This window comes from Poecilia latipinna, unplaced genomic scaffold (assembly GCF_001443285.1).
Source record: "Poecilia latipinna isolate Pla-1442-1.1 unplaced genomic scaffold, P_latipinna-1.0 Scaffold1118, whole genome shotgun sequence".
Classification (NCBI taxonomy): domain Eukaryota; kingdom Metazoa; phylum Chordata; class Actinopteri; order Cyprinodontiformes; family Poeciliidae; genus Poecilia; species Poecilia latipinna.
Genome location: NW_015113734.1, coordinates 46,284 through 59,748, shown reverse-complemented (window position 1 = coordinate 59,748; position 13,465 = coordinate 46,284). Strand labels below are relative to the sequence as shown.

Here is a 13,465-nt window from a genome sequence, read left to right as displayed (position 1 = left end):
ACCGCCCACATTGAGAACCGCGAATTTAAACTGTGGCTGAAAACTGAGAACTGTTTCCTGAACGATTATTAAATCAAGTCAGGTTTTCATTTTCGTCGCCTGCAGCTGGAATAGTTTTACTGACACGTTCTGCCTCCAGCTGAGGGCGCTCAGGGCCTCCATGTGACCTTCACGTGACCCCTACTGAAGGGTTGACCCCGGTCTGGACCAACACTCGTGCAGACCTGGAACGGGTTCGGTTCTGGAGCTGGTTCTGGAACCAACCTGGATTTTCCCCAGAGCTCCGATGGCGACCTCTGGAGGAAGAATGACCGGCTTGGCGTACGTCCCTCCGATCTGAGACAGAAACACAGAGCGGTCAGACCGGGTCGGACCGGGTCGGGAAGCCCGGCGGACTCACCGATCCGATGTTGGACAGAGTGAAGGTTCCCCCGCTCAGCTCGGCCGTCCCCAGCTGGCCGGCGGCGCCCAGCGCCTGCAGCCGGGTCAACTCCTGGGCCACCTGGAAGACGCTGAGCAGCTGGACGCTCTTCACGCTGGGGACCAGCAGGCCCTGGCTGGTGTCCATGGCAACGCCGATGTTATGGGACGCCTGCCGAGACGCCGCGTCAGCAACATGTAGCCGAGTCAGTAATGCGTTGCCACACGGGCCCTGCTGACCGCCTCACCTTGAAAGTGATGTTCTGGCAGCCTTCGTCCAGCGTCGAGTTCAGGATGGGGAAGTGAAGCAGGCTGAGGGAGGCGGCCTGAGGGAGAGTTCAGCCAATCACAACATCGCTGTTCAACCCTGAACCAGCTGCGGTCTGAGCTATCCGCTCACCTTGATGAAGAACGGCAGGTAGCTGAGTTTGACGCCGCGTCTCTCAGCGACCGGCTTCAGTTCAGACCGCAGCAGAACCAATCGGCTCAGGTCGACCTCGTCACCGTAACCAAAGTGAGGGATCTTCAGCGCCGCTGTCATCGTCTTCACCATGGCTTTGTGGAAACCTGCAGACAAACATGGAATGTCTCAGCGCGACACAGAGAAACTCATCCAGGCGTTTATCTTCAGTCTCATTGTTTCCTGCAGCAGCGTCTTCACAGGTCTGTCCACCAAATCGATCCTCCAGCTGCAGCTGATCCAGAAGCTGCTGCTGCTGTTCTGACTAGAACCAGGAAGATGGAGACATAAGACCAGATCTACAGTCCTACAGCTGTAGCTCAGAGAACAGACTGTAAAATCCTGTTAGTTTATAAATCACTGGACGGTTTAGCACCACAACACATTAAAGATCTGCTGCTGTTGAATCAACCTGCCAGACCCTCAGGTTCTGGTTCTGGTTCTGCTCTGCATCCCCAGAACCAGAACCAAACGAGGAGAAGCAGCATTCGGCTTCTATGCACCACAAATCTGGAACAAACTTCCAGAAAACTGTAAAACAGCTGAAACACTGAGAGCCTTTAAATCTCAACTTAAAATCCACCTGGTTAGTTTTATTTGAAACGTGATTAATTATGAATTTATTGATGGCATCGACTTAATGTCATGTTTTGATGGTTGATTCAACGCTACATGACTTTGTGTTTTTGTGTTTGTTATGATGAAAAGCACTTTGAAATGTCTTCCTGCTGAAATCTGCTGTACAGATCAAATTTGATTGATTGATTTGATTGACATGATCCAGCTGACGTCACATGACCCGGTACTGGTCCAACGGGTCTGACCTTTGAGTGGCTCCGTCACATCCTTCCCGGTGAAGACGGGTCTGGGGGTCGCAGGTGGAGGTCTGACCCCAGCTGGGGCGCTGAGGGGTGGTGCGGCGACGGGGGCGGGGCCTGGCGTCTGGATCTCCTGGAAGAGAGGAGCTGGAGGCAAGATGGCGCCGGTCTGCTTGGCCAGGAAGTTCAGGATGTCCTCCTTCAGGATGCGTCCATCCTTCCCCGTCCCCACCACCTCACTGAGCTTGATCTGAGGGGACGCAGCAGAGACATCACATACCTGCTCTGGACCTTCTGTCCACCTGTCCATCGCGGACAGACTCCTCAGGTCCATCTCTGGATCATCTGGCGGTCAGAGCTGCCACCGCCCGGTCGGCTCAGGAACAACGGGACGGACACGATGGACAGAGACATGATGGACAGGGACCTGGGGACAGACTCACGTTGTTCTCCATGGCGAGGCGGCGGACGGCGGGCGTGGCCTGGGTCTTGTGACCTTTGATCTCTTGGTGGGTGTGCTCCTCATGGGCCATGGCGGGCGTCTCCACCACATCCTCCTGGCTCAGCTCTGGGGGACGGACGTCAGAGACTAGTTGTCCTGATGGGACGGATGGGACCGGGCGGAACTGTCGGCGCCACCTCACCTGATGCAGACTCTGTCTCAATGTCCACCAGTGGCTTGCCCACCAGGGCGGTGGCGTCGGCGTCGTAGTACAGCCTCCTGATGACGCCGTCGTAGCGGCTGGTGATGGTGACGGACGCTTTGTCGCTCTGGACCTCACAGATGCTGTCAAACTGAGACACCCTGTCCCCCTCCTTCACGTACCTGAGACAGGTGAGACCAGGTGGAGGGGCTGGTCAGGAGGTCACATGACTTCAAAGAGGTCAAATGTGAGCTAAAGGAAGGCAACAGGAGCTAGTGGGAACTAATGAAATCAGAAGCTAATAAAAGCTAACGAATGCTGCTGCGGCCCAGCAGAACCGGGCCTGGTTCCTACCACTCCTTGACCGTGACCTCCATGATGCCCTCTCCGATGTCGGACAGCTTGAACTGGACCACGGGTCGGTGTCGCGCTGCGGGACACAGACGCCATCAGCCGCTGTTCTTGTGGCTGTAGGTCACCATAGCAACTGCATCCTCCAGGACGGGGGATGGCCAAGACCGGAACCGGTTTGGACTTACCCATGGCGGTGTGCAGCGTCCTGCTGCAAGACGTCTGCAGCGACGTGGCCCATCTGGACGGCACCGGCTCGGTTCTGCTCAGCCTCAGGTTCTGGGGTCTAAAACTCCTCCGGCGGTACTGCTGGGTCAGCTGGCAGAGAGAACCAGAACCACAGTTACCAGGTCAGAACCGGAACTGGCGTTCAGTGGGATGTGATTAAAGGGTCAGTTAGAAACAACAATCTGCTCCTGATCTCAAATGGACCTCAGAACATTTTCCTCTGGACCGCCTCAGGAAAATCTTGGAGAGAAAAATTCCAGAAACTACCCGGACCCTCACAACAAAACCCCTAAACCAGCTTATACCTACTAAAATTATAGGTATTAAATTCCTCCATCGGGTAGATTGAACATCAACACGTCTCCTGGCTGTAAAGTGAGTCCTACAATACACCGGGAGCCAGAGCAGAGAGGCCAGAACCGGAGTTATGTGATCTGTTCTGTGGGTTCTGGTTCAAAGCCCGGCTGCAGCCATGGAGGATTCACTCAGAGCCACTAAAAGGCCGTTACAGAAGTCTGAACGAGAAGAAATAAAAATGGACAGACTTTCTAACTCATCATGTGATAAAATGGCTCGCAGCTTCGAAATATTCCTTAAATGGTCAAATCAGTTGCCAACTAACAGTTTGCAATGATTGTCCAATGACAGAACGCCCAGATTTCTGAGGCTATTTTTGTTCCCAGGGTTTAAAAACCCAAGATGCTTCCTGATTTCTGTGATTTTATCACCAGGAGCTACGATAAGCGTCTCGGTCCTGCCTGAGGTGGTTGTCATTCAGACAGATTTTAGTGCCAGACAGGCAGTTACTGAGTTCAGTCAATTTATACAATTCAGAGGATGGAAATGAACAATATATGTGAATATCGTCAGCATACACATGGTATGAGACGATACTGTAGCGATTTAAAATAAGGCCCAGTGGGCGCATAGAAGGAGGAGTGGGCCCAAACCTGAACCCTGGGGCATCCCAGCACCAGAGTGACCACTGTTCATAGAAACAGGAACAGACCTGTCAGATAATGTTCTCCCAGTCCCAGAGCAGGCAGAACATTATGACCAACAGCTGCGGCTTTCTTCAGACTGGGATCCAACTGGACCGAGCCGTCAGCAGCAGAATCTCTGACAGAACATGAACGCACCATCAACCCTGGATTCTACCGGAACCAGCAGCTCAGGGGAGCCCACCGGTTCGGTTCGGGAAAGACAGAACCCGCTGTCCGTTGCTCCAGAACGGAACCGACCCGGATCCATACCATCACAATCCATTTAGCCTCAGTTAGCACCGTAGTGACGTAACGCCTGCGTCACCAGCAGCTTTTAGCGTCAGCCGCGCAGGCGCTAAAAAGCAAAGCGGCCTGGTTGGGTTCCAGTGTGGTTCAAGTTCGTTTCGGCGTGGTTCCGGTTCGGTTTTCTCCTCACCAGAACTCTGAGAGCGCTGAAGGATCCTCTGGTCACCGCCGCCATCTGTGCTCTCCGCTGCACGCCCCCGACTGCAGCCAATCAGCGCGCTCCGCGTTCTTCTTCTGCGGCAGGAGGCGGAAACAGCGCCACTCAGCGACAGGAAGCGGCTCAGATTATAGCTCATTAATGTTAGGGAACCGACCTTGTCTGCCCCCCTATGAAATTCTGCCCCCCTGTGTCGGGAGCGCGCACTGTAGCCAGAGAGGCGGGTCTGACCATAGACATCTGTTCTCCCTCTAACATCCATCCATCCATCCATTTTCTTCCGTTTCATCCGGGGTCAGGTCGCGGGGCAGCAGCTTCAGAAGGGAGGCCCAGACTTCTCTTTCTCCCAGCCACTTCTTCCAGTTCCTCTGGGGGAACCCCAAGGCGTTCCCAGGTCAGCCAAGAGACAGTCCCTCCAGCGTGTCCTGGGTCTTCCCCGTGGGGGAAGGGTTAACCCCTGGGGTTCCGTGTAACATGGGAACAAATTAATTCACTGGCAAGTCTTTAACTGTGCTTATTCATCTTTTTATCAACAATAAATCCCGTGATTTTGGTAATTCATCATTATTTGCCAAAGTTATGAGGGGGGAACCATATATTTTAACTGCCTGAAATATCCGTTCCCCTCCAAAGAGCGTTGAACAGGGGAATAGCTTATTTCTGGCAGCTGAAATATTCCCAACTGTTTCCGAATTCTCAAAGATTGTTTTGTGTAATAGGATGTAGAAATGTCTTTTATTCAGTAATCTGTCATATTTTACATTATAACGGGATTTTCCACAAAGCCTACACTAGCAGCTTCCATCCTCTTATATCAGCAATGAAAGATCATAAATACACACAACGTGTTGGAAACCTGTGTTTGGTTTTAATTGTCAGGCTTAAGTGACAAAAGTTGGAAACAGACCGATTCTCTTGGCGATTAAAAAACAACACAAAACGGTGTAAGAAGATCTCGTTTATTTATTTTACCATTTTGTTAGTTGCTGATTAAACTGAAAGTTACAATCTTGACATGATTATATGAGTTGTTTTACCGATAAATCGATCAGAAGCGCCGTGGAAATGGTCGGATCCTCTCTGGCTGCAGTGCGCGATCCCGACACAGGGGGGCAGAATTTCACACAAGACCTGAAGCTTTTGATGGGTCCAGAACCAGCTGAGGTTTTGTTCCGTTCTGCATGGTGCGTTCAGGAACAACTTAAGGTGACATCATGAGTTCAGGTCCAGATTGATCAGAAGAACCGGCAAAACGATGACAGCTAATCCATCCATAATATAATTTATAATATATACATGTAATATACATCAAATACAGGACGAGCTCGTTTGTCAGATTTAAAGTATTTTTAAAATAACCTTTAAGCAGCTATTAAACATACTTTTCCTTCAGCCCATAATTTCTGCATTAAATAGTTTTTTTATTGGTTTATAATATTCTATAATTACAATAATTATAATAATTCTACACCTTAAAGAAGCATAATTATATGTTTTCCAGGTCAAAGCTTATTTTTATAGCACATTTACAACAACCTCAGCTGAGCAAAGTGCTTCACAACATCACAGGTAGATATATAAAACAAAACATACAATTACATATGCTATCAAATTATTTAAGCATAATCAAGTAACTACGTTACCTTCAGTTGTTATAAAAATGTTATATCAGAAATTTTACTTCCTGATTTAGCATCTTGAAATTGGGCCTCTGTTTCTTAAAAACCTCCTGCTCTCTCTGAAGCTCCGCCTCCAGGAAGTCGTCCCAACATGGCTCCTCTATTAACCCTTTAATTTTCTTACCAGCACTGATCTGAGCAGCAGCTCCTATAGTGAGCTCAGCAGTTGTTTGCTAACTGCAGCTGGCTAGTCTGAAGGAGCTGAGAGGGGGAGGAGCTGCACTTTTGAAGGCGGGGCTAGGGCCACCCAGCTGAACAGTTGCCATGGAGATTAAAAGACTTATCAAACATGAAAGAATCAAAGCGACACTCCAGGGAGAAACATGATGGACAGATTAAAAATTGATTTTACACGACACTGGCCCTTTAAAAGAAACCTTCATCAGGACTTCCTGGTTCTGATGTTCAACTCACAGCTGGTGCCTCAGTCACCCCTCAGTTAGACTCACTGCACTTTTGTCCTCAGCGTGTGATCAATAATCCAGATATTGATCAGAAACATTTTCCTTTAAATCTGGACTGAAGCCATCCAGTACGTCTGATCTGTTTCTGTCTCGGTTTCATGGAGTCCAGAGTCAGACTCCTTGACTTTTCGGTTAATTTCCTGTTTGTTATTTCTAACATGGTTTCTGAGGTTTCTAAAAAAAATTGTACTTTATTTTTCTCAGGTTTTTTTCTCTTCCATTTTCTGTTTTTATTTCTCTTTATTTTATCTTCAGACTGGCTCCGCGTGCACGCGCGCGGGCGCGTGCCGCAGATGGACTCCGGAGCAACCATGAGTCACTGCGCGCGGCACGGAGCCGCTCTCTGATTGGCTGCCACCTCTTACCATTCAGCAGGTCCGCGTGAAGCCGCGCGCGCGCGGAGAGTGACTCGGTTCGGCTGAAGCGGAGCTGCTGGTTCTGATCGTGTTCCGGTCCGGAACCGCTCTGGGTTTTATTCTGCTGCAGGGAGCGCGCATCGGACCCGCCCAGCTGAGGTGAGCCCGCCGCACATCTATACCGAACCGAACCCAGGGTGGAGTCTGACTCTCTGCTGATCTTCTCTGATCCAAACAATCTGGATCAGAATCTGATTCTGTCTGGTCGCGGTTCTGTTGGTTCTGTTGGTGCTTTCTGCAGGGTTCTGGTATTTGCAGGCCCAGAACCAGAACAGAACTCCGGGGATTCTGTTGGGCCAGAACAGAACCTTCTAATCAAACTGACCCATCAGAACTTCTGTAGACGTTCTGTCTCTAGGTTTAGAGAACCGGAACCAGAACCAGTTGGTGGTGGACAGGTGACCTCCAGCTCTGATGGGTCCAGTTGCTCCAGCTGCAGAACCCAACCAGAAACGCAGTGACCCAGCGGGTTCGGACTCGGTTCTGAAGCAGCTTCCTGTTTTCACTAAGAGACCGCTGAGCTGCTGCTGAGCCTGTCTCCATGGTGACGGTGCTCAGGTGGGACCGAGCGTCCAGAACCTCCTGAGAGTCCTGCATCAGAACCGGGTCATGGATCTGATAGGATGGATCCAGCTGACTCCCATGACAACAAGGCACTGCTCAGTCACATGACCGGAGTTTCACCTAAAGGACACATGATGGCAGTACGGTTCTGGTGTGGGTCAGAACCTCCAAAATCATCAGAACCTCCAAGTCAGAACCTCTGGACTCCATGACGGTTGGAATCCACGAGACAAATGTTCTTCATCTGACGCTTCTGCAGGAACATCTGCACATCTCCTGCTGGTTGCCTGGTTGCAAGCGTGTAAGCATCAGGTCCACCAGTGGAGCTCTGAGCTCAGGGTCCAATCAGACGAGACAATTATCCTCAGGTGTTCATGGTTCTGGTTCTGGTTTCACCAACAGCTGGAGTTCCTCTGCTAGGTCTCTCGGTGGGGCCCCTCAGGGCTCCATCTCGGGCCCTCCAACTGGGTGTCTGGTTGAGGTCAAAGGTCAGAGGTTCTCTTGGCTGATTGGTCTGGTTTGGTTGAGAAATGTTCCAGGGTTTGCCTCTACAACCAAACACAGGACAACTTTCCTGACATGAGGTCCAACTGGACCTTCCTCCTCAGGAACCAGCTCAACCCACACCAGATGCCAGTCTGACCATTTCCTGTTCCAGACCGACCACTTCCTGTCCCGGCATCAAAATCATCAGCAGTTCTGACCAGTTTTCCTTCATTAATCTGGGAAACAGGAAGTTCTGCTGCTGGCAGGTGTGAGCCAGGTAATCGGTGACCGCTCGATGGTCGTAATGTTATGCCTGGTAGAAGTGGCCATCATGCTGGCGGTCATGTGACTTGTCCTCTTGCGCCACCAGATGGCGAAGGCAGACCAGCGCTATGGCCAGCGGGACGGCTCCGACCAGAACTTCGACTACATGTTCAAGCTGCTAATCATCGGGAACAGCAGCGTTGGGAAGACGTCCTTCCTGTTCCGCTACGCCGATGACTCCTTCAGCAACTCCTTCGTTAGCACCGTCGGCATCGACTTCAAGGTCAAGACCGTTTACCGTAACGACAAGAGGATCAAGTTGCAGATCTGGGTGAGGATGGGGTGGAGCTTAATCCTGAACAGGGAGGAGCTTCTGACTGGTTGGGCGGGGTTGCATGTTGGATGGGCGGAGCTTCGGGATGGAGTGCAGCCATAGGCTGAATGGGAGGGACTCCAGAATGAATAGGGAAAGGAGGACTAGGAACCATCAGTAAGGACCATCAGTAGGAACCATCAGTAGGAACTATGAGTAGGAACCTTCAGTAGGAACTATGAGTAGGAACCTTCAGTAGGAACTATGAGTAGGAACCTTCAGTAGGAACTATGAGTAGGAACCTTCAATAGGAACATTTAGTAGGAACTCTCAGTAGGAACCATCAGTAGGAACCTACAATAGGAACCTTCAGTTGGAACCATCAGTAGGAACCATCAGTAGGGACCATCAGTAGGAACCCTCAGTAGGAATCCTCAGTAGGAACCTTCAGTAGGAACCATCAGTAGGAACCCTCAGTAGGGACCTTCAGGAGGAACCATCAGTAGGAACACTCAGTAGGGACCTCCAGTAGGAACCTCAGTAGGAACCATCAATAGGAACATACAGTTTGAATCCTCAGTAGGAACCTTTTTCAGTAGGAACCTTCTGTAGAAACATTTAGTAGGAACCTTCAATAGGAACCCTCAGTAGGAACCTTCAGTAGGAACTATGAGTAGGAACCTTCAGTAGGAACCTTCTGTAGGAACATTTAGTAGGAACCTTCAATAGGAACCTTCAGTTGGAACCTTCAGTAGGAACCTTCTTCAGTACTAACCTTCAATAGGAACATTTAGTAGGAACCATCAGTAGGAACTATGAGTAGGAACCTTCAATAGGAACCTTCAGTTGGAACCTTCAGTAGGAACCGTCATTAGTACCATCAGTAGGAACAGACATGTTTGTAGGAACCACCAGCCCTCTGGATTGAGACATGGTGTTCTGCTGTGACAGACGTGCTCCCTGCTGTGCTGGTCTTTCGGTAGGTATGTTGTTGCCATGGCAACAAGTCTTCATGCTCACTTCCCTACTGCCTCGCACACAGAGATAAAGACAAAAACAGACTCAAACGGCGTCATTTTGGAGATAATTAAAGGGACACGTGTGAGGCTGAACGCATTGAGACCCAGCAGATATGCAGGGATGTGTGTGTGTGTGTGTGTGTGTGTGTGTGTGTGTGTAACTGATTCAGTCCTGTGAGGAGTAAAAATAGACTGAATCCTCAGATGTGTGGAGCAGCTGCAGTCGTTCCTGGTGGAGAGCATCATGGGAGCTTTAGTCATCACCATGACGCTGCAGCAGGAAGTTCAGCTGCATTCTTCTTCCTCAGAGAAATGAGGAAGAAGTGTTTTACTCTCCATTTAGCTCTGGGTTCCATTAGTTTGGTCTGGGAGCGGGGCTGCTGGTTCAGACGGCGCGTCTTGATGCTTCTTGAAAGCTCGTCTCTGGAGGTATTTATGTCCACCAGGAATTAGACCAGAACCAGAACCAGAACCTGAATGGTCCTTTCATTTCCTGTTTGTGTCCAGGACACTGCAGGGCAGGAGCGCTATCGCACCATCACCACGGCTTACTACCGAGGAGCCATGGGCTTCATCCTCATGTATGACATCACCAACGAGGAGTCGTTCAATGCGGTCCAGGACTGGTAGGGGATTGGTCAGATGCTGGCTTGCGTCATGATGTCAGTAGGTGTGAATCCCTTCCAGCTAGCTGTCACTCTGTGTCCACAGGGCCACCCAGATCAAGACGTACTCGTGGGACAACGCCCAGGTCATCATGGTGGGCAACAAGTGTGACATGGACGTGGAGAGAGTGGTACCACCTGAGAAAGGAAAACACCTGGCGGACCAGCTAGGTGTGCATTAGTTAGTTTTAGAAGGAAATAAAAACTCACAGTAGTCAGGATAATCTGTTATCAGGGCATTCCTGAATACTTTATTGTCTCTATAATGATTTACAGTGATTTTCAGTTTGATGCCAGTCAACCAGGGGACCAGGTCCTAAGATACTGTCCTGCAGCTCTTAGAGACATCCCTGAACCAAATGGCTGAAAATCCAGTTCTCTGTCTCTCTGCTCTGAGTCAAACCAACCAAACTTTGACTAGGCAGACGGACTGGAGTTGGGTTAAAGTGGACTGAACAGGATTGGTGGGAATGAACCCTGAAAACTGCAGGATGGTATCGCTGGAGGACTGGAGGTATGCCAAGTGGTACTTTTAGAGATTTTGAGCAATTACTGACCCACTAAGACCTTATCAGAGACCTTCCACTAAACATTTCTAGAAGCATTTTCAGCAGAAACATCACAGGTCAAAGTTTGGTAAACCAGGCTTTCCAACCACAGACTGGAGACTTCTGGTGTGACCTTTGCCTGTCTCCTGCAGGGTTTGAATACTATGAGGCGAGTGCCAAGGAGAACATCAATGTACGTCAGGTTTTTGAGCGCCTGGTAGACATCATCTGTGTAAAGATGTCTGAACGTGTGGACGTGGAGGCACCAGTAGCTCCTGGATCTAAGACCACCAGACTGACCGACAAGCCTGCCCAGCTACCTCAGAAATGCTGCTGATCATCGGTCCACTTCCCCCCATCCTGAGCTGTAGGTAAAATAAAAAGATCAGATAGTCTGACTGTTGAGACATTCCTCCACACCCGCTCTGCTTCAGTCCATGTTTGTGAGCCGTCAGTTATCACTCCTGCTGACATCCAGGAATCCACTCCGTCTGTGTACCTGAGGCCGGCTGATCGCTGGAGGTCCCGTCCCGCCTTAACCAGGCTGGTCCATTGGTTCTTCATTCAAATGGCAGTAGAGTATCAGTTTAGGATAGCCCACAATGCCACCTACAGACTGTACGGATGAGTAGCACTTAGTGGCTGCTGTCCTTTCTGTGTCCGCACCTCCAAGAGTTTAGTGTTTCTACTGAACCGCCTGAACATCCTGAGCCCCAATGCAACCAGAACTTCCAGCTGCAGTTAAAGCCATGATGAGGCTGACAGCAGGAAACCTTCTAACACCTGATTGGCCCAATGAGCTCCACTCTGCTCAGTAAAACAGCGAAGTAGGTGAAACACCGAGAGGTCAACTACAGGTCAATATGAGTCACCTGCATACCTCTCAAGTCTCCTGTTTTTGGCTAGCATTTCTTACCCCCTTTTCCCGTATTATGCCCCCACCCCCGCTCTGACCTCTGACAATAGCACCAGACGACGACATTTCCCATATTCTCAAATTCTAAACTTGACAAGTATGGTCACCTGCCGAACAATGACTCATCACGAACGCAAGTCACCTGCCGAACATTCAACCCAGCACTGATTAGACTCCTTCTGACCTCCAGCATCCAGACTCGTCATGTGAAGAGTTATAAAAGTCAGTCCAGACCCGAGGCAGTCCACCGCAGTTTTGCCTGGAGTGGGTCATTTCGTTCCAGACTGTTCAGCTCAGGAAAGAACAGTTCCGGCCAATTCAGCTGAATCAGGCCAGTTCATCCCAGTTCGTGGTCCATCCCGCTCCGGTCGGGTCCAGTCCAGTCTGGACGGTTCCTCTCAGCCTGCAGCCGAGCCTCATGCTGGCGTCACTCTGAAGCTGTTTTTAGTCATTCATTGGAGCGTGAGGAGGCTCCGCCCCCTTAGCAGGTGTTGTCTTGTAGCCGCCATGTTTGCAGTGTGTTTCACATGAGCAGGTGTGTGTGTGTGTGATATTGTTAAATATAATTACCATGATATCAATAACCTGTCCAGCTGTAAGAGCTCCCCCATCTGCCCCCGATGAGAATAAACGATAATATTGTGTTATTTTATTTTGAGGTGAAACTGTAAATGATAGAGTTAGAGCTAAATATACCGTTGTTGAGTTTGAGCTTATTTTTATGACTAATTCTGTGAACTTGTTGTCTTACGGTTTGCTCCGTCTGGAGAAGCACAAAGTGATTGTACAAAATATTGTGTTTGTATATTGTAGATGATTCTTAGTATAATAAAAACCACAGTCTTTCATCAGAACACATCTTCTTTCGGTTTTGTTCGGACCAGGATCCAGGTTCTGACTTTGTCGTGGATCGGTTTGGTCCTATTCTTGGGTTGGTTCTGGAACTCAGCTTGATTCCTTTTTCACATGTAGCTTCATCCAATTGGAAAGCAGCTGATGGAGTGAGCACTGATTATGTCATAAATATGGGCCCGATCCTGATCGGGGTTCTGACGAGAAGAACCTCGCTGGAGCAAACAGGAAGGGGCGGGACGGACCACTGTCAGTCTCATACCTTATTTGGAAATGGGACCATTTTTTTTTTTCTGTAAATGCGATGTCATGTTTATTATTCGTTGACAGTCTGAGGTTAGTTCGCCAGCTTACATACAGCGCACAATGCAACAAGCTAGTTAGTTAGCACATCTCAGTATTGCAGCGATTATTTTTTAATCAAACTTTATTTAAACAAGGTAAATACAAACAAGAAATACAAATACAGCAGTATTTGTATTTCAAAGGAAATACAAGGATTGCTATGGAGAAAAATAAAAACATATAATAATAATAATAATAATAATAATAATAATAATAATAATGAAACAATAACTGAAATAGCAACAAGGGGATTTATATGTTAGGATTGACATAGATTGATGGGCAATTCCATTAAAAATTCAGTCAGGAATTCAAATGACCCAATACATTTAAGAGATTTCAAATATAATTGGAATTCAAATAAAAAAAGTTTAAAAACTGGAGATGATTTCAGCATTCTTTGTTTATGAATAAAAAATTTTGCCAAACAAAATATTATGTTACAACATAGTTCCATTGTTTTGTTTTTCAATAATACTCCAAAGGTTACCATATCTCTCGAAATAGATTCAGGAAGTGCAATTTTTGATTTGATCCACTTTTCTAAGCAATTCCAAAATATTTTGG

The 13,465-nt window shown here is 48.7% G+C and overlaps 2 protein-coding genes and 2 long non-coding RNA genes across 12 annotated transcripts in view; 1 reads left to right on the top strand and 3 right to left on the bottom strand.

Moving 5' to 3' along the window:
* Positions 1-4,397, bottom strand: part of dbt (dihydrolipoamide branched chain transacylase E2) — a 9,880-nt gene extending 5,483 nt beyond the window's left edge. Inside the window, exons 1-10 of one of the 2 annotated variants that reach the window (XM_015052558.1) lie at positions 4,341-4,397; positions 2,882-3,011; positions 2,697-2,772; positions 2,343-2,524; positions 2,142-2,266; positions 1,705-1,948; positions 821-987; positions 669-746; positions 401-592; positions 265-336 (exon numbers count right to left, since the gene is read on the bottom strand). In XM_015052558.1, coding sequence (XP_014908044.1) covers positions 265-336; positions 401-592; positions 669-746; positions 821-987; positions 1,705-1,948; positions 2,142-2,266; positions 2,343-2,524; positions 2,697-2,772; positions 2,882-3,011; positions 4,341-4,385 — 1,311 coding nt within the window. In that variant the 5' untranslated portion in view covers positions 4,386-4,397. Of the gene's footprint in view, positions 1-264; positions 337-400; positions 593-668; positions 747-820; positions 988-1,704; positions 1,949-2,141; positions 2,267-2,342; positions 2,525-2,696; positions 2,773-2,881; positions 3,012-4,060; positions 4,226-4,340 lie in introns of those variants that run through there. The other variant, XM_015052559.1, reaches the window with a different exon arrangement.
* Positions 4,398-6,835: 2,438 nt separating this feature from the next.
* Positions 6,836-12,552, top strand: rab3b (RAB3B, member RAS oncogene family). Of its 3 annotated transcripts, none has more exons than XM_015052578.1 (5): positions 6,836-7,025; positions 8,347-8,571; positions 10,080-10,198; positions 10,284-10,408; positions 10,938-12,552. In XM_015052578.1, exons 2-5 carry the CDS (start codon positions 8,347-8,349, stop codon positions 11,120-11,122), a joined length of 654 nt encoding a protein of 217 aa, XP_014908064.1. In that variant the 5' UTR covers positions 6,836-7,025; the 3' UTR covers positions 11,123-12,552. The 3 variants fall into 3 exon arrangements, with proteins under 3 accessions (XP_014908064.1, XP_014908066.1, XP_014908067.1); XM_015052580.1 differs by lacking the exon at positions 6,836-7,025 and adding an exon at positions 8,208-8,253; XM_015052581.1 differs by lacking the exons at positions 6,836-7,025; positions 8,347-8,571 and adding an exon at positions 9,782-10,001.
* Positions 8,966-9,704, bottom strand: LOC106959798 (uncharacterized). Of its 6 annotated transcripts, none has more exons than XR_001427435.1 (2): positions 9,463-9,704; positions 8,966-9,312 (listed from the first exon to the last, which is right to left on the bottom strand). It is a non-coding gene; the product is annotated as an uncharacterized LOC106959798 (long non-coding RNA). The 6 variants fall into 6 exon arrangements; XR_001427433.1 differs by lacking the exon at positions 9,463-9,704 and adding an exon at positions 9,420-9,458; XR_001427432.1 differs by lacking the exon at positions 9,463-9,704 and adding an exon at positions 9,355-9,448.
* Positions 11,393-13,459, bottom strand: LOC106959797 (uncharacterized). Its single transcript, XR_001427429.1, has 2 exons — positions 11,844-13,459; positions 11,393-11,808 (listed from the first exon to the last, which is right to left on the bottom strand). It is a non-coding gene; the product is annotated as an uncharacterized LOC106959797 (long non-coding RNA).
* Positions 13,460-13,465: the final 6 nt, after the last annotated feature.